The 19968-nt window shown below is 43.2% G+C and overlaps 1 protein-coding gene across 4 annotated transcripts in view; it reads right to left on the bottom strand.

Annotated features, from left to right (window-relative positions):
• The window catches only part of GOLIM4 (golgi integral membrane protein 4), an 80798-nt gene that overhangs the window by 11262 nt on the left and 49568 nt on the right, over window positions 1–19968 (bottom strand). The window contains exons 6-14 of one of the 4 annotated variants that reach the window (XM_029214419.1): window positions 16129–16211; window positions 15222–15305; window positions 11676–11834; window positions 9166–9498; window positions 7055–7296; window positions 6281–6360; window positions 4310–4419; window positions 1205–1372; window positions 809–877 (exon numbers count right to left, since the gene is read on the bottom strand). In XM_029214419.1, coding sequence (XP_029070252.1) covers window positions 809–877; window positions 1205–1372; window positions 4310–4419; window positions 6281–6360; window positions 7055–7296; window positions 9166–9498; window positions 11676–11834; window positions 15222–15305; window positions 16129–16211 — 1328 coding nt within the window. Of the gene's footprint in view, window positions 1–808; window positions 878–1204; window positions 1373–4309; window positions 4420–6277; window positions 6361–7054; window positions 7297–9165; window positions 9499–11675; window positions 11835–15221; window positions 15306–16128; window positions 16212–19968 lie in introns of all 4 variants that reach the window. The other 3 variants (XM_029214418.1, XM_029214421.1, XM_029214420.1) reach the window with 3 other exon arrangements.

Raw genomic sequence — 19968 nt, 5'->3', positions numbered from 1 at the left:
CAGGGCTTTAATCTGCTGGTCCATTTGCTGGTCCAGAGAGAGACTGAACATGGGGCCTTGGCCTCATCCGTATCATATTCCCGAGAACTGAGCTTCAGCGGTCCATACAGTACCCCGCCGTGACTAACCAGCTACAACCAACAGTGTTCATCAGTCAATTACATGATTGTGGCACCAAGGTAGATGCTCTATAAACCTAATTAACAACGATATGCCAGAGGTTTACAATAAGAAGCAAACTAAAATGAAATGTTAAGAAATTCCACCCAAGTGCATCTTACTCAACAGAGCTCCTTACATATTTTTCCTTTTCTTCTTTGTTAAACTTGATTAAGATGCTAAATTCTTAGAAGGGCAGAGGCTAAAAGGAGAGGCTATAAAATTTTTTAAGTGTCTGGGGGTGCCCCTGTGACACAGGCACTGTGGCCATGTCTACAGGGAAAGTCTCTGGGGTTATCCAGACCCTCAGTGTGCAGAGCTTTGCTCTTCTTTCTTGTGAGGGAAAGAGACAGGAGAAAATATTCTTACAAACAACACATGAACCTAAGTCTGCCATTTCTGGAAGGCCAAGTGTCTTCTCAACTCAAAATTTCTAGGGAAAAACCAGAGAGGAGGATTTTATCACCCCATTTTTGTTATCTTCTAACCAAATATCTCCACGGCCTTGGTCCGTTTCCCCTTGAAACCACCCTTCCTTACCCAGCCTACGGCTCTCTGAACCTTTCTACAGAAGCCTGCGCGGCCGAGGTTTGTTGCAGGCGAGCGTGAGGCCCCAAACAGTCTGGCCTCCTGCCCTCCCCCTTCCTACCTCCTCTTCCCCCTCTTCCTGGTACTGGTCATCCACATTGTCCTCCTGCTGGTCTGGATTTCCTGCCATCTGTTGAAACGAAAGGGGAGGCTCAGGTTACCGAACACTGGAGATGGGTTGTCCAGTCCTCTGGGACGAAGAACAGGCAGGCCACCATGAACATTACACTTTCAATGCATCAGGGGCCAGGAAATGATGACTAACCATTCTCAACACAAAGCCCAGGATGCCCATCACCCGCTCTCTCTGAGGGTGGGCATTTCACATGATGACCCCCCCCAAAAACCCAAAGAGGTGAACCTCCTGTCCATGAGGTTATGGCTACCCTTTTGCGTAAAACCAGGCATTGTTAAAATACCCGAGTTAAAACCACCCTCCTTCGTGGCATCCGCTTACCACCAAATGCTCCTCCATTTCTGCATTCCCTTGCTTTTGGTGACTTTGTTTCTGCTCTTCATTTTCATCTGGCAAGTTTTCTTCCCTCACTTGCCCGGCTTCCTCAAATTCATCCTCCCCTTGATTATTAGGGTCGTCTGCTGGGTTTACATCCTCTACAGCTGCCCTCTGTAAAATTTTAATGAAAAGCAACCACCACTTCAAATTCCAGGATCAAGTTTAATTTCATTTGAAAGGCCAGACACTGGCAGAAAATGAAATTGTCCTTCACCAGATTGTTCAGATCTATCCTTGCCAAGACTCACAAGTATTCGTCCCACTGTCAAAAGATAAAGCCTCTGCTTTATGTGTCAGAGACTGATGCGTCAGAATTAAGTTCAAATGGCATTTCTTTCCTGCAAGCGATTCCAAAATAGTTCTCAAAACTCTAATTATCACAAGTAACATGAACATAACTAGATGACAAGAAAAACAGTTAATGAAAGCCAAAGGACCAAGTAGGAGAAATAATTAAAATGAGAGATTTAGATAGGCAAATAGTAACTTCTTTCACTGGTATGTTGATTTTTTTGACAGACGAGTTATCCTTTGCAAAACCAGCTGTTACATGTAAGTGAGTGAAAAGCAGCTGAGGAGAGAGGAAGCCCACACCAGAAAGGACCCAAGAAGAGGGCCCACGAGGAGACAAGAGGAGGCTAATTCACAAGTAGACGATCACGTTCTAGTGTGGATCACATTTATTTATTTTTTTATTTTTACTTTTTTCGGTACGCGGGCCTCTCACTGTTGTGGCCTCTCCTGTTTCGGAGCACAGGCTCCGGACGCGCAGGCTCACTGGCCATGGCTCACGGGCCCAGCCACTCTGCGGCACGTGGGATCCTCCCGGACCGGGGCACGAACCCGTGTCCCCTGCATCGGCAGGCGGCCTCTCAACCACTGCGCCACCAGGGAAGCCTCCACATTTCTTTATAATGAACACTACCGTGAAGCTGAGAGAGGCTGCACTGGCAAGAGACAGGAGAAAAGGGACTGGGCTAACCCAGCCTCCGGCAATATATTTTGAAAAATACCTCCCCCTCCCCACCCCACCTCTCAAGTAGTGATTCTGTTATTGTGTTCAGTGAATGCCCTTCACATTATCAACTTTAGAATTATCTGGATGTCCCACTTATGCTCCCAAAGCACCTTTCAAAATAACACATGCCCTCATAAAGATTCAGATCTTAGAGCCTGAGCCGGGCAGAAATGGAGATGCTTGCAAGAGCTTCCCTGATCACACCAGGGTCATCAATAGGGCACTTCACTGAAGCAGCAAATGCTTCCCAGAGACGGTGAAGCCTCAGAGTGAGATTTAGTCTCCAGACCACAAAATTCTACTTCAGTTCACCTCAGAGCCTTGACCATGTACAAGAGCTCGCTGCAGTCTCAGCTGTAGTATCTGCACATCCCTTGCTATGTACTTTGCTCAAGAGCAAAATGACACTTTTCTTGGGAATGTGACAAATCATAACCTTCACACTAAACTCCAATTACTCCACAATCTTGTTATATGGATCACTTTTTGTACGTTATCAATAAACTGTGTGGAAATATAGGAAAAATGTAACACATTTTCTTCAGAAAAAAAGTACATGTCTTTTGCAAAAGTACGTGAAAATATACACATTAGTTCCAACTCTAACCAAGTAGTAAAAACGTTTAATAGGCACGGTTGTTACGTTCAAAAAATAGTTAGATAATCAATTAAATCTCAGTAAAGCTGGACAAAAATGTTTTTACTTTAAAAATAAATGGATAAAGTATGAGACAAAGAGAGGGACAAGCAGGCTAATAATTTCTAATTAAGAGAAGGCATGGTAGAAAGGCCAGCGTTTCCCAGCGTGTTATCTAGAGCAAGTCAACTGATGAAAGGAGAGTAAAGAATTATGCAGTCAGGTAAGCAATCAAAACACACAGCGTTTCCCAAAGTCAGTGACTGGAATACCCACCCTTCCTCTGTCCCCTCCACCGCTCTCAGGACGCTCTCAGGCATTTGCACACTCGCTTTCTTGCTCTCTCATGGACACTCTCTTGCTCTTTCACATTCTCTGGCTCTCTCACACTCTCCTGCTATCTATAGCTCTTGCTCTTTCCTGAAAATATTTCAGGGCTAGGGTTCCCTGGAGCATACTCTGAGAAATGCCAATTCAGGGGCTGGTGGGTAAATGTGTTCTGCCACCTCTCAGTGCAAGTTATGTGCAAAAGCTGTTTCCATCAGGGTGACTTCAAGCATCTGTCAGGAAGACCTTCTCAATGTTTATCAAGGAAGAATATGGACAGGCAGGGCCCATAGGATAGCACAGACTGAATTTTATTAACATGGTGGTGGATTTCCTAGCAAAAGATGACAGGAGCGCTAGGATTTTACACTGTGAAAATCACCTACACATAAGCATAAGGACACACTCATTTGCAGGCAAGGCCAAGGCCACCCAACTGAATTGGGAGTCTTGGTCCTTTTTGAGTAAACAAAAAGAACGTTTCTGGTTACTATATCTCTAACTGCTAATATTCTAATTTTTCTATAGCATCATGGTGTCTGGGAAATTTTTTTCTTTCATTTCTCAAACCTCACAATCCTATCTGTGTATTTATTAAAATAGTCACTGGACTGCTGGGAGATTACAGAGAGTCACATGACACACATTCACACCCTAGCAGACTGCTCAACATGCTTCATAGTGGTTAATATCCTTTCTCTGGTTCTCTCTCCAACTCCCACACTTGCTTTTTTTTTTTTTTTTTTTCATCTTTCAGAACTACTACATATTTCAATGCCTCTTTTTTGCTTTTCTATTTTAATTTGACTAATCTGAAAGTCCCCAGAGGGAAACTCCTTGGATGTTTTCCCAGAGCAACCTTTAACCCATTCTCATCACACACACACCCCATGGTTTACAGTTAACAACACTGCTCATATCATATAATTGTGTAAGCCACCTTCCTTCTGTGCTGATGAAATAACAGACATATCTGGAGCCAGAGTCACGGTGTCAGGTAAACCTTCAGGTTTCCTTTCTGCCTTGTGAGTTCCCAAGTGTCACGACCGGAAGAGAGGACACTTACATCTGCCTCGGATTCTGGGTCAGCTTCGTGGGGCCCTTGTTCTTGAAGCTCATGTCCATTCTCTGGGTCTTCTTCTGCCTCGTCTTGGTGCTGGTTGTCTCTCTCATAGGCTAGCAAATCAAAGGAACTAATATCAGTCCAAACAAACCAGACAGGATTCTCCCTTTGAAAGCAAAGCAAAGTCACCAGCGGGCTTTCCTGCAGACCACTTCACCCGCTCTCTCCTCCTGCTAGGTTAGCTCGACATAAGGTGTATGTTTCAGCTTTTCTGGAAAAGTTATGCCCTTTCCCCAGGCCTTGTGTCTACAGAGATAGTGTGGAAAGGCCTTGTGTCTACAGAGACAGTGTGGGTAAGTGACACCATTCTAACTCTCCCAAAACAAATGTTTACAACAAAAGCGGCATTTTCCCCCCCATTATGCCAAAAACAACAATCAAAACTTTCTTGATAAGATAAAGCCCAGTCAATTGGACATCGCTAAAATTATCAACTAATTTTTGGTAATGTCAGAGAAAATGGCAAGGCACTGAAAGAAGAAACTGATGCTATTTCAGGAAATGAAAGAAATAACAACCCCATTTGTGGAGCTAAAAAAACAAATTCAGCCCGTCGTCCTGTGTTCTCTGAATTGGCGGTAATGATGATGCCACAAGCACTGCATGCTTATACTCACACACACGTTTACTTGCTTCGTTTTGAACAAAATTATTTCAATTAAGAGAATGTATTGATAGATAAGAGCACACAAAGAGAGGAACAAATAACTTCTTTCGGTAAGATGCAAGAGGAAAGGTTAAGTATAGGGAGAGTATTCAGCCTGTAGAAAATAAAGGTGCAGGTGACTTTCCATCAGGTTTCAAGCGCACCAAGGGATCCATTAAATAAAAGAGAGAACAAATGGTTCTCTAGTCTTACTGATAATGGAACAAAAAAGCTTAAAGTGCTGTATGGGGGGACATAAGGAAAACAATGTCTTGTCTATAAGGGCTATAAAATATCAGAACAGGCTGTAGAGGGAGTTTGGGTAATCACCTTCCTTTAGATTCTTTAGGAAAGGATACAGAGCTAAGTGTTAGTGTTGCCAGGGAAACGGTTACTGTCTAGTCCTATCATCACAGTAAGTGGTATTTGATAAATGACACACAGATGCGCCCTGCAAATGAAAGCTACTATTGACTTAATTTGAAAAACTTTCAAGGCAATAATCTAAACACCTCCAAGGTAAGAAGAAAATGTAGAAGTTTCCCAAAGTATAACAGTCCTATGACAATGTGTTAGAAGTAAGTACTTAGCATACAAAACGCTTAAACTACCATTTCCTCTCTAAAATGTCAGAGAACAAACGGATTATCTTGCGTGATTTAGGCTACCAATGTGAACTGTTTGGGAGGATTAAGAAAAGCATACCAACAACAACAAAAGACAGATGGTAGTACGTGCAGGTCTCCTCCACTTTTTGAAAGTTCGTTTTACGTCACCTCACTTTTCCGAAAGACCTACGTTAGTACCTGTTTTGGGTAACCGAAAGAATTCGGAAGAGGATTTCCAATTTTATGGAAAAAGGTGAAAAGCAAAAATAGCGACTAGTGTTGGTTCTGCAGCGAGAGAGAGAGGGAGTCTCGTGGAGACAGTACACACCCAGAGCAGAGCAGGGAGAGTGGCATTGTCCGTCCAGCTCCTTCCCCAGGACCTACACTCAGCGGCTCAGCATCAGCCCCCAGAGCTCTGAACTGTGCCTGCGAGCACCTGTGCTTTACCTCGATTTACTCTGTGTATCCCTTAGCAAGATGTGTCCTATGGTAATTGCTTCTTTGCTTTACACCATTTTAGTTTACAAAAGGTCTCACAGGAACGCTCTACTTTCAGAGAGCGGGAGAAACATGTATGCAGATACACATATAACTCTGAGTTGATATTATATATTACCAAGCAGTTTTATTAAAACATTCATCATCTAAGAAGCTCACCACCTCCTTCCTCTTCCTGGATGCCCTGGTCCTCTGCTCCCTGAACAACATCATCATCTACAGCATCATAACGAGCTTGCTGCCTGCAAGGGAAACAATCATCACCTCAGGGACACAAATTAAGTAGCACAGTTTGACATAAGTCATTTATCTTTAAAGAGAGTTATCAATGAATTTTTCGACACTTTTTGAAAAGCCATAAAAATATTTCTTAAACTTATCCAATTAGGTTTAATAAAGATTCCAGATACTTTCAAAACATGCCTTATAAAAGATAAAATACCTTTCAAATGATAAAATAAAATGAAGTTAGCACAAAACCTGATAGGTTATTTTGAGACATACACTGTCATTTTTTTTTTTTTTTTTTTTTTTTTTTGGTGGTACGCGGGCCTCTCACTGTTGTGGCCTCTCCCGTTGCGGAGCACAGGCTCCGGACGCGCAGGCTCAGCGGCCATGGCTCACGGGCCCAGCCGCTCCGCGGCATGTGGGATCTTCCCGGACCGGGGCACGAACCCGTGTCCCCTGCATCGGCAGGCGGACTCTCATCCAACTGCGCCACCAGGGAAGCCCTACACTGTCATTTTTAAGCAGGGAAAAAAAATGTTGATTATTCTGAAAATTCAATGTTTGGAATGTAGTTTTCAGGTAGTGGTTCTGCCTCAGCTACATGAGCAACAGGAGCCCCTCAAGTTCATGGGTGACAAATACAGGAAGCCATCTCTATCCTGCTCGTGAACGCCAGAGGCGGGCTGCCTAGGCCCATCAGGAGGCTACCGTGTCTGCTCCGGGCGCCGCGGCCGGCCCTCGGCGAGCCCAGCCTGCCTCTGCTGGGCCGTCTCCCTGGCGAGGAGCTGCGGCTGGTGCTGGTGCAGCAAGGGCCGCTGCAGCCTCTGCTGGGGCGGGGCCTCGGGGCGCTCCTTCGGCCGCTGGGCCTCCTCCACCCGCCGCACTGCCAGCCTCTGCTGCTCCTCATACGGCGACTGGAATTTGGCGGCCGGCTTGCCCGAGGGATACACCTGGGGAACAGAGAGTCGCTGCAGAGCAAGAACTGTCGGGTCCCCTGGTCCTCCCTTCGTCCCTTTTGCGTGACACGCGCAGAAGGCAGGGCTGGTTTGTGGACACCTATCTGTCAGGTCAACTGTCATAATGGTCCAAAGCCACCCCGCGGCTGGACTCCACTCCTGTCTCCCAACGCTCTGAATCACCCTTGGCTTCTTTCAGCAACTGGTCTTCTCCTTTTGTTGGCATTAAGGCAGATTTTTAATGTGCTCCCTCTCAAATGGAGGAGGACGCAACAGAAGAAATGTTTCAACCCTAATTAAATTTATGCTCAGAAGGCTCTGGTATACGTGGGCACGTAATAACCTCAGACTAAATGGGGCGATTTGTGAGCTGAGGCTGAGGCTAAGGCTTTCCCATGAAGCCTAAAGACCGAGGGAAGCTAATTAACTCTCGCAGTGCATATACTAATCTCAGGCTAAGCGGAGCCAAGACGAGTCAAATTTCAGATTAGGGTGGAAAAGCAGAGAACCGTTTTTCTTCAAAGAAACCAAAAATGGATGAGAAGAGAGAACTTTCTGATTAAAGGAAAACCTGATACAGGAATTCTTAAACTCTGCTTCCATTAAGCCGTCTACCACTCCCTCCTCCGCCCCTCTCTCCCAACTAATACGAGTCCACACAGTTCTCACCAAAGGAAAGAGTGTGCATGGTTGAGGGAAATTAAACCTAGTGGGGAATTACCTTTGAGGAAAGCTATGAAGGACCCAAGACTGGGAGAGAGGCTTCTTCATGCCACCTTTGCAACAATTTAAGAGTGCACCCACAGGGGGGCCTTCACACCTGCCCAGCCAAAGCCTCTAGCGGCTTGAAGTCTTGGAAAGTTTGAGGCCAAACAAAGCTTCAGAACTATAAATAAAAGGTGACCAGCGTCCACGTAAGGGCCAGGTAGCCTACCGTCAGGTATCACCTTCGAGGCTGTGTAAGGAAGGTACACCTGGCTGCACTCAGGGTTGCTTTCAGTTCTTTTAAAGTCTCATTTATGAAAATAATGGATGTTTTTATGAGCCTTACTTATGTGAGAGGGGAGTGCTCAGTGGTGGAGCCTGAGCAGAGACTGGTAAACACACTCACTCACCTAGTGGCATGTCCTTAAGTCAGCTTTCTGATGACTTGCTAACCACCCTGAAGGTGAGCGTGCAAAAGCCAACATAGGATTTGACAGTAAGTAAGTGAACAGGGAGAAAAGTACCCTTGATCACAGAAAATGCGTCACTTCTCGGCCTCAAGATGCCCACGGGGCTCGAGCACAGACTGGAAGGTGCGGGATGAGGTGCCCATCTACTCTTCTACTCTGTTAAAGGGGTGTGACTGAGTCTCTCTCACTGTGCACTCTTGACAAAGACAATACATACACACATGCATAGGACCTTCTCTTTTCCCCAACCGTCTTTCTGGGATAAGGTAGCTATGCTACTAACATCACAATAGAACATTTAAATAGGTACATGTAACATTTAGCAAGATCATCCCAATTTTACTTTATAGACTGTTATACACGAGGGCTTTTTCCTTAACCCAGCTGACCCTTGAACAGCGTGGGAGGCTGGGGCGCTGACCCTCCGTGCAGTGGAGAATCTTCTTACAGCTTTCAGTCGGGCCCCTGTATATTGGGTTCCTCCATAGCCTCCCTCCCTATAGGGGCTCCTCTGGGCAGTTCCCCACGTGCAGGTTCTACTAACCGCGGATCTTGTAGTGTTTACTACTGAAAAAATCCTGGTATGAGTGGGCCCGTGAGGTTCAAACCTGCCCTGCTCAAGGGTCAACTGCCCATAGACACAAAGGCGCACCCCTTATCCCAGGCAACTGGCTGGATGACCTCGTACCCCAGCGCGAGCCTGCCCTTCCAGGAGCCTGGCTTCCTTCCGCTCACGCCGTTCCGCCCACTCCCGATGCCGCTGCTCCTCCGGCGATGGGTCGTGCTCCTCCGCGAGGTGCTCGGCCTGCCCAACCTGCTCCATCGCCTCTTCCTCCAGGGCCCTCCTGTGCTCCTCCTCTGCCGGCCGCCCCTCGGGCTCCCCGCGGCCCGCTTCTCGCTGGGTCAGTTCTGCGGGCGCCTGGAATCCTGCCTCCTTCTGGGTGGGAGGGTAAGGTTCTGTTTCCTCCGTTCTTCCAGGGACTGCTTCATGGTTCTGCCACACTTCGCTATTTCGGGACACCTAGGCCAAGCACATCACTGGAAATGACACTCTTCTATTTCAAAAGCAGTGATAGAATCTCTTTATTACCATGTCTACGGGGTTACAACATAAGCAAAATCCTGGAGTCTAGAAACACAGTCCTGACTGAAAAGTATGGCTGCAGTGGAGTCACTTAACTCTTCTCACTGTGTGATCTCACCTACAAAATAGAGACAACGTAAGCAAAATTTCATCGTGGAAAGAGTACCGTAAATAACCTAAAAGTAAAGCCTATAAGTGACCACATCTCAGTAGACCCTACCCTCAAAAGCAATCTAACTCCTGTTCTCCCTTAGAATAAAAAGGGAAAAACCCTCATACTTCAAGTGATCAAATACGTAATTTTCTTCAAGGTAAATTTTGTTTTCAATAATTATACGAAAAGAAGAGGATAAGATCAAATAGAGGATGAGCTAGCTTTGTTTTCTGTTAGCAAACATAAAAAAAAGAATGCCATTACTAATGGACACCCATATGTTGGCTATAATAGTGCCCATTAAATCAGGTACAATTAAACATTTCTGACGTATTAAAGTGGTATTTCTTTGTAAACCAGAGGAAGTCTTTTGTGAGTACTTTATTAACACAGAAAACTCTGAAGGAAAAAAAAGATGTGTCTTTTCACAGAGGACTCCTCTTCTAAAAGTGGTTGATTTAAATCAATTTTCTCTGCAAGTTTCAGAGATTTCTATACGGTCTTCATTACTTAGAAAAGAGAGGCAAAAGGGAGATGGTATAATATCAATAGGAAAATGTGTCACTGTCCTCCCTCCCACCAACCTTCTTTAGCAGAAAGGATACTTTCTTTGGTCAGGTTGCTGTCCCATAATTGAAATAAATGTGAAGCCCTGTTCTTAAATTAGCAGAAACATAACTTAGAAACTGGATTGTATACATAAACAAATAAGCCAAGGGAAAAAGTCCTTTCTCAGACATCTGAGGATGGCTTTTGGAGGTGTACATTTTACCAAGACCTTGCATACCTGACAAGTTTGAATTGATACTGCCCTGGCTTTACAGGAAATATTTCTCTGAAGGGCCCTAAGTGCTTTCCAACACCTGTCACTTATCTCCACAACATCCCCGTGAGAAAGGTTAGAGCAGATGACTATTATCTCCACCTCCCAGATGGAAGAACTAAAAAGTCTGAGTCTTTAAAAGATTAATCCAGTAAACTGGTAGTTAAACTTAGATAGAGAATAGAACCAATTTCCACACCAGGGCTCTGGTTGTGTTTTCTTAAGTCAGGAGCAACATAAGACCCAGACAAAGAACAAGCATCCAGGAGGATACAGAACCTGTGAAGGAATGCTTTGCTCAGACTGAAGATTCAAACGAAGTCCACTCACTTCAACTTAATTATTCCCATAAGGTGATAAGAAGGTGAGTTGGGGAAAGTCTTCTCAAACATTCACTGTTTAAAACGACTTTGTCGGGGGAAAGATAATCATACTTGCCATTTTTATTACAGGTGTGATTGCATAAACAACTCTGTAAGAATTAATCATATGGGCGACACCACTTTTGATGTTTCACTTGGGAGATATTCTTAAGCAACAAGGCTTAATTTTATGAAGAACAGGAATACAAAAAATGGATTCTGTGACTAGCACTTATACTCTTGTAGTTTTATGAAGGCTATATAATACAAACTTTGACATATTTTGTATGGACCAAGTACAGCATCAAGTTCAAATATATTATCGGCTTTAATACTTAAGTGGGCTGATTGTCATATAATATCCTCATGATCATTTAACCTTCTCACTCTATCCCCAAACCCCCCCAAAAAACCCCCTAAAATATTCAGACATGACAGCTCCTTTCAAACAAATATACCCACATGAAGAAAGACAAAACTAGTTCAGTCTTTTCCAGGAAACAGAACAGCAGTTCTCAAAGTGTGCGTCCCCAGACCACCGAAATCAGCTAGAAATGCAAATCCTCAGGCCTCACCCCAAATTCACTGAACTGTAAACTGTGGGCTGGGGCCCAGTTATTCCTGTTTTAACAGCCCTGCTAGGGACTCTGATATATGCTAAAATGTGAGAACCGGTGTTCTGCAGTTAGAGCTGGCAATATTTAGAGCAGTTCACCTGAGGACAGCTTGACAGGGAAAGCGACCTGACCACAGATGACCAGTTCATGCCTCTTACCTCCCGAGGCTCTCCGGGTAACTTGTCCCTTGTTGCGCTGTCACCTTGTGGAGAATGTGCCACCTGGGTAAGATTTTGCTGCTCTGTTTGTTCTGGTTTTCGAAAGCTTGGAATCCTATTCAGAGTATCTTTCAGTTGTTTATATTCTGCAACTTGAGTCTGCATACAAATTGCACAATTGGATGCAAATTGCACAATTTGAGGAGGGAAAAGGATATCATTCATAGACGGTTCACTGGAAGACTAGACAAAAATATTATACCTAAATGCAAGAAAGAAAAAATACGCAGACTGTTTCCATGCATTATCTATACTTACTTGGACATGCTCAACCATTTATAAGCACATGCAAATCAGAGTTAAAGGGAACAGAGAAAAAGTATCTAAGACAGATGTTAGTTTCCCATGCTACATTAAACTAAGTCAGGATTTTTATGTATAAATTTCTAGTCTAAATATCATTATTAAGAGTAAGACAGCTATGCAATCAGTTTTATGACATTAAACTCTATTTTAAAATTGCACAATTATGTAAATATAAGTGCAGATTATCTTTTACCAATATGGTCTGAGTAACACTTTTCAGCAGAAAAGAACCATAGGCTTCAAATAAGTAACTGAATATATATGTAAAATCACTCAGGCCACCCTCTTCTTCCAGTCAATACGTGCTCACAAAGGGTCCCTTCCTCTCCAGAGCGCTTCCTGTATTGTGCTCTGCAGTTTTGGAAAGCAATAGCATAGGCATGAAATGAGGCTGGATTTTTATTCTTCAATTCTGAATGTCCTTTTCTTCTAGAGCAACAAAGGCACTAACGAAGGCATAGGTCTAGAATATACTCATATACTCATATGTGTGTACCCGTGTGTATATGTGATAGGGTGTGTGTGTGTGTGTGTGTGTGTGTGTGTGTGTGATATTTTTAATACAAGAAGCTAGAAAGACGGAAAAAATCAAACACTTTAAGTAGGAAAACCAAGAGACTATACTTAGCTCATCATATGCACCAACACCGTAACCCTAAAACAGAAATGCTGTGTGTGTAAACACACACTTCCATGAACACAAAGAACCCAGAAATCTCTTCTGAAAGAAAGAGCCTGCTGGCCAGGGCCGCCGCCCTCAGTGTGCACAGCAGACGGGGCGTCGAGGCTGGTGAGTCATGCTCCTGCGGCCACAGCTGTGCACCTGTACAGTGCTCTCCCACCCCCTTTCTGCCTTTTTCTAATTCACACAGAGGTGCAGAAGTCTGCTTGCTAAATCTGTCTCAGGGGAGTGCTTCTTTATCATTTGAACAACGGCGTGCCAAACGGCTAACAATGGCCCTTAGCCCAGAAATCTACCAAAACATTTGCAAACCAACTTTGGAGGTCAAAGAAAAAAAGATGACATCCACACAATGATACTTTTAATAAGATAAATATTCTAGTCTTTTTTTCTTTCTCCTCCTCCTAGATACATAACCTTTGAAGGCAGTAATGCTGTGGTTCTCAAATACTAGCGTGCATTAAGAATCATGTTAAATTATGGAAGGATCATGTTAAAAATGCAGGCTCCTGGACCCCCCACCCTAGAAATGATGATTCAGTAGGTCTGGAGCAAGGCCCAGGTAACTGTGATACAGGGAGTCTCCACAAATTCCAGCTGAAGAGTTAAGTGTGACTTTGATGTCCATAAGCTTCCAGCTTGGTTCTGGGCAATGATTTGGGGCCAGCTACAGTACTCCTTTTTGACCTTACTTTATTTAGATATAAAAAGGATACAGTATTATATAACTCAGTAGGTTGTGAATAGTAAATAAAATTCTGTACATAAAGTTATTATGATAATCCCTGATAAATTGTAAACTCTCAAATTCTACTCTGTTCCTGCTTTCTCCCGCTCTTAATTATTCCATTTAAAAATCAGGTTGTCGGGCTTCCCTGGTGGCGCAGTGGTTAAGAGTCCGCCTGCCGATGCAGGGGACACGGGTTCGTGCCCCAGTCCGGGAAGGTCCTGCATGCCGCGGAGCGGCTGGGCCCGTGAGCCATGGCCGCTGAGCCTGCGCGTCCGGAGCCAGTGCTCCGCAAAGGGAGAGGCCACAACAGTGAGAGGCCCGCGTACCGCAAAAAATCAGGTTGTCAAGACAGAATCTCATAAGATGATTTACATGAGAGACGTAGGTGCCTGAAATAGCAGTTGTTTTCTGGGCAGATCTGGGGAAAGTTTTAATACAGGGGTAAAAGAGCAGGAGAAACTTGGAGGCCCCACCCAAAAGAACCAAAAAGCTATTGAAAGAAATAGAAAATTATATGTAAGTTAAATAAAAATATTTTTTCTGTTGCAAAACCTTGTCGGCAATACTCCCAGGATGCTTACGACAGAATCTGGCTTTGGTCATTAAATGAATTATTTTACTTATATTTTTCTGAATTTTCAAATTGTTGCTTAGTCTAATATTTATGGCTATTATAGTACATAGAGTATTCAAATTGGTTTGTCACATTTTTCAGTATGAAAAGCAGCCTCACAGAAAATAATAATACTTGGTAAAAATTTTATAAAGAAGGTTTTGAATGTAATAATATCCTCTAAAGTCAATTTAATTTATACCCATGGAAAAAAATTACCACACAGCTACAGTTTTGTAGGGAGATAATCAATGACTGCCTTGAAAAAGGGTCCCAGAGACACAGATGCTACAGCCTCTGAGATGAATCAGGGCCCAGCATATGATTCTATTAATAATTTTATAAAGACAAAAGATAATACATGGTCTCCTGGTAAGCAAAGAGAGTTGGTTTTCCTTTGCCCTTTTCTTTCAATTCTTCCAAGAGAAGAAAAGTGAAGACCGGTGATTAAGAAGCCATTCTTATTTCTTTGCTTCGACTAGAAAGCTGTATAACACTCAATGTGATATTACTTTAATAAGCTCTCCAACACTTGTATTTGTTCACTTGTTCATTCAGTAAGTGTCTCCTCGGGGCCTGCCTTGTGCCGAGGACTGTTCTAGGCTTTGAACAAATGAAGCTTACGACTCTCGTTTTCCTTCTCTATTGACTTGAGAGCTCTTCTTATTTCCTGTAATTTGACCAAACAACACATAAGCCTAGTCCCCAAAGCAGTGTGTGCAGGCTGTAAAGCTGGGAGCAAGGGAGGGAGGAATAAAATATAGAGCTTGACAATAATTTATTTAGGTAGCTAGCATCATAAAATCCTACAGATCATATAGCAAGCGTCAATACAGGTCACACGGTGGCAAAAGACCACATATGTGGGATAATTTCTGTGACTGAAACAAGTATTAGACTACTGCATGCAGGGGCTGGAGGAGGGTAGAAAAAGTAATATGCACCACACTGCCAGTGCAAAAAAACACCAAAAAACAAAGGTTTATTTAATATTCTCTTGATTGAGTTTTGAAAGCATGCACGATCTTCAGCATCAGGAAAGCTCTGTCCTAAGGAACTCAGTGAAGCCTGGCCTTTAAGAGACTACACGCAAGAGGAATTCAGAAATGTTAAGCAGACTTAAAAAGAACCCAGAGAGGCCGCTACCCTTCTAACCTGTGCAGCAGCTAGTGCACTCTTGTGGTCTTCCAAAGTCACTACAAGTTGTTCATGCTCGGAGAGTAAATTCTTATGCTGTTGCTACACAGAAAAGAATTTTACAGGTTGAGTTTTAACATTCTAGGACAAACTCCTCTTGGGCAGACAGTGGCATGAGCACCCAGATGCTGCTTGCTTGCTGGTTTGTTTTTGCAGTATTTGTTAAGTTCCGAAATCTTTGTAGAGGGAAGACTATGATTAATGTATTCCACAATCTAAAATGTGCTGCCCAAATATCACAATCACTTACAGTGAAATCAACACACAAAGAAAAATACCTCTCGTTATTAATAAACCTTTGTAAATAAAAAGCTTATTAATCTAACAAACCTGCAACATTACAGCCATACTGGAAATAAGTGAAAAATATTATTAATAATATTTGAATTAACATTTTTATTATTAAAAATTATAACAATAGTGCAGAATATTTGAAAAATAGATGGGGAAATATATAATCCCACTATCCTTAAATAAGTTACAAACGATTTTATATGTTTCCTTTCGGTCTTCTCTACATAATTGTATATAGCTACCATAGTAGCCTGCATTCTACTTCATGTACTTATTTTTACTTAAGATATTAAAGGTATTTCTATATTGCCAAAAAAAAAAAAAGCTTATTAAGATTGAACCATCTAGCAAAAGAATCATTTCAGTACTAATGGAAATGCTGGGATTTCCAGATCATCGTTTAGCTTATGATACAGAAGTGGTAGAAGTATTGGGCCTGGTCCGGTTTATGCAAAGCCCGAAATAACAGTGTGCATTGTAAAGCATGTCAAACAGGGAACGACTTTTAAGGTCACTCTACAAAGTAAAGCAGGCAAACACTAAACAGTCAAATGCTGGGTATTTTGTTTACCTTGACATCTTGCAGCTGTGTGTGCATGTCCTGATGCGCTCTCCTCAGCTGTCTGTTCTCTTCTCTCAAATTGTACACGGATTCTATTTTAGAAAAAGGGAAATCATGCGTGAAGCCCTGGGCCTTTTTGGCTCTTGATTCTATTATTTTCACATCTAAAGCCTCACATAACTTTTTCTAGGATTGTTCTGAACTTTGACAGTACCATATTCCAAATCAACAAAACCTATACCATTTTGGGATGCGGCATGGATTCAGCTGGACAACCCAATACAATCTGGTTCAGTGGTTTAAATACATTTAAACAAGCTACACGTCGTAGAAGTTAAGGATTTTTAATTAGTCCTGTGCTAAAAAATGAAATGTTTCTGTTAATAAGCAAACCCTTAGGAATGAAATGTAATGGGTAGGGGTCATCTAAGATTTTGATCTCTTCACAAATTAAAAACAGGGCTATCAAAAAGCAAAACCACATTTCTCATAGCATGAATAATTTCCACAGTCCCCAAAAGGTATTTCAGTTACAAAAGCAACCCAAGAAATAAATAAGAGACAGAGAGACACCCCATCTGCTCAAAACTTCTAAATATATTTTCTTTCTCCCACCATTGAGTTCTTGACGGATCCAAATTCTTCCTCCAATAGCTATAGGACAGTTCTTTCCAGGGCTACCATGTGAGACTGTAGCAATCAGAGCGAAGTCTTAAAAACTCCTGAACCACAAGCTCCACTGTTCGGGGAACCACCTCTTGGTAATTTTCCCACATTTTCAGTATCTGGATGGTATGAACTGGCAGCGCTTGGGCTAAATACAACACACAAACATTTTTTTCGGCCCCTGCAGTGTTGGCCTACACGTAGTGTCTTCCACATCTGAAGAGCTGTCACCATTTAAAAACCAAGAATCTGGGTCTAATAAGATTCTGGCAACATTAGGCCAGTTCTCATGTGACAGCACTCAGCAGAAGTTAAATGGTGGCTGCGTGACCATAATGACTCATCTCCAACGGGAGATACTGTTGAGAGTGAAAGGGGTGCTGTTAAGAATTATGCTGGGACAGCAGCAGGTGTGGACCTGCACTGCGTTGGGCAAACCGTCCCCAAAGTGGCAGCCACTCGCTGCAGGCAGAACTTTATGTCTCCAGGGTGGCCCTCAGCACAGAAGGAAAGTTTCAGTCACCATCCCGCCTCATACTTTCTGTCCACTTTCACTCCACTAGAGTCCCTGCTTGATCCCCGGGCACTGGCTTCGTGATTGGGTTTGGGGAGAGATCAAGAACAAGGTGGGAAATGTGGCCAGTGGTTGGGTTGTCCACCTACATGTCATACCGGATTTTCTCAAAGGTCAAAACAGGACACTGTGGGGGCTTCCCTGGTGGCGCAGTGGTTGAGAGTCCACCCGCCGATGCAGGGGACGCGGGTTCGTGCCCCGGTCCGGGAAGATCCCACATGCCGCGAAGCGGCTGGGCCCGTGAGCCATGGCCGCTGAGCCTGCGTGTCCGGAGCCTGTGCTCCGCAACGGGAGACGCCACAACAGTGAGAGGCCTGCGTACCGCAAAAAAAAACAAAACAGGACACTGTGGCAATCGAAGAGGACCACAAGTGTGTCATCGGCTGGATGGGCCCTCAGTCTACACACAGGCACACATGCACCTGAAATACCCGAACTTGGCTGACTTTTAAAGGAATTCAGTTTATAACCTTAATGACAGTGTCTCCTGTGCCTTTGCTGTGTGACCCTGAGCAAGTTACCTAACTTTAGCAGGCCTCAATTTCTTCACTTGTTAAATTAGACTAAATATAATGCCTACCTTGCAGGTTGTTGTGAGACTTAAATAAGATACCTGTACAAAGAATTTCCCCCAGTACTGGCACATGGAAAACATTTGTTAAGTGTCAGCTATTATTATAACAATAATGGGAAGAATAATCATCTAAGTTTATATGCTACCAGCTCACAGCTATCCATATTCTAAATTCTAAACTCCCTCCTCGTGTCATAGTAACCTGCCAAAGACTACTCGGACTACACACGTCATAGGCTTGCTGCTACAGACCCGCGTCTATCACGATGCATCTATCTTTAATTTACTATCAGGGACCATAATCAAACAAAAGCGCTGATGTGAAAATCACTTATCAAAGTGTCATCAAAGGCACTGTCACATTAAGTTGTTTTAAGTCTCTCTGATAAACTTCTTCCAAAAATTAACTGACATCAAAAATACCGTTCTCTCTCTCTCTCTCGCCCTCTGTCTCCATCTCTGTCTCTCTCTATCGCTCCCTCACCCACCAAGGTATTTGGTAGATTCTCTCTTCTGATGACAAAAGCCCTATCACTTGCTGTATTTCTACTTTTGTTCTGGGTTCCAGGAAGCTCAGACCAGGCCATCAGGCTTGAACTATCTGAGTATATGCAGAACTCACAGACAAGTATTTTCCATGGTTCTGATTTCTTGTTAACATTTTACTATACATGGACTTGGTTTCAAAGAAAGGAGTAACTATAGAGTAGACACAAGATAATATGCCATTTAGGGTTATTACTAAAATTGAATGAACTAAATTATGTAAAGCATTCCAAGGTCAGACACCTAGAAAATTTTAGATCTCCTTCATATCAATATAATTAAATATATCCCCTCAGCTTGGCTCAGGTTTGAAAATGCTCAACAGTGGATCCTACAAGTCAAATGTCCTCCTTCACCACACAAAGGTGTAGCATCCCCAGGGTGGCAAGTGCTGTCTGTGCACTGGAGTCTTCTGGTTCTCTCTTCCTTTTACCACCTTTGTAAGGGCTTTCAGTGTTTAGTCTCTTCCTTTCTCTATTTTGTTATCTTACTGACTCCTCACCACCCGGCTCACCACCAACAAGCCAAGGCCCCTACATGTCTACATCTCTTGGGTATCATCCGCTGACATCTGGCTCCATCAAGACCACCTCAACCCTTTGTAAACTGCCTCAGTGGCTATTTAACTCCCAGGTGCCTTGTTGGAATACTTACAAAGTATTCCTATTATTTTGGAATACTGTTATTAGCCTATTATTTTGGAACACTTCGAGACAAAACATTGCAAAAAAAAAGTACAGAAAAGTCCAAAGGACCCTTCACACGGTTTCCTTCTATGATGACATTTTATATAAAACCAGGAAATTGTTCTTCACCCATGTTTTTGCAAAGCACCAGGATTTCACCCGTGTTTTTGCAAAGCACCAGGATTTCACCCATTTTTCTGCAAGCACCAGGATTTCACCCGTGTTTTAGCAAGCACCAGGATTTCACCCGTGTTTTTGCAAAGCGCCAGGATTTCACCCGTGTTTTTGCAAGCACCATGTACGTTTTTAAACCAAATCTCACACTTCAGACTTATTTAGTACCTGGATAGGTGATTGTAGAATATGCTATAGCCCTTTTCCAGAACTCACATGTACTCAGAAGTGATATATTTTGTTCCACATTACTATGAAAATACCTGATGCTGATGCTGGTGGTGGTTAATATAGACTGAAGGTCTACCACGTACCAGTAACTGTTCTAGGTGCTCTGCACGATGTAATCCTCATACCAACTCTACAAGGTTGATACTTTTTACGAATAGCTCGCTTTTACAGATGAGGATGGTTTACGCTACACAACTTGCCTGTGGTCATATATAAACTAGTCATTGAAGAGGCCAAGATTCACGAGGGCAGTCTGACTCCAGAGCCTGAGCTTTTTGAAGCTACTATTAGCGATCAACAGGGAGTCTTTATGCCCCTGTGGACATTTGGAAATGCATCACTGTAACTGGGGAGCACTGATGGCATTTTGTGGATGGGGTCAGAGATGCTAAATGTCT

Source organism: Monodon monoceros, unplaced genomic scaffold (assembly GCF_005190385.1).
Source record: "Monodon monoceros isolate NGI ecotype Baffin Bay Population unplaced genomic scaffold, NGI_Narwhal_1 Super_Scaffold_11, whole genome shotgun sequence".
Lineage (NCBI taxonomy): Eukaryota > Metazoa > Chordata > Mammalia > Artiodactyla > Monodontidae > Monodon > Monodon monoceros.
Note: the sequence above shows the minus strand (reverse complement) of the source record. Positions and strands in the feature narration are given on the sequence as shown.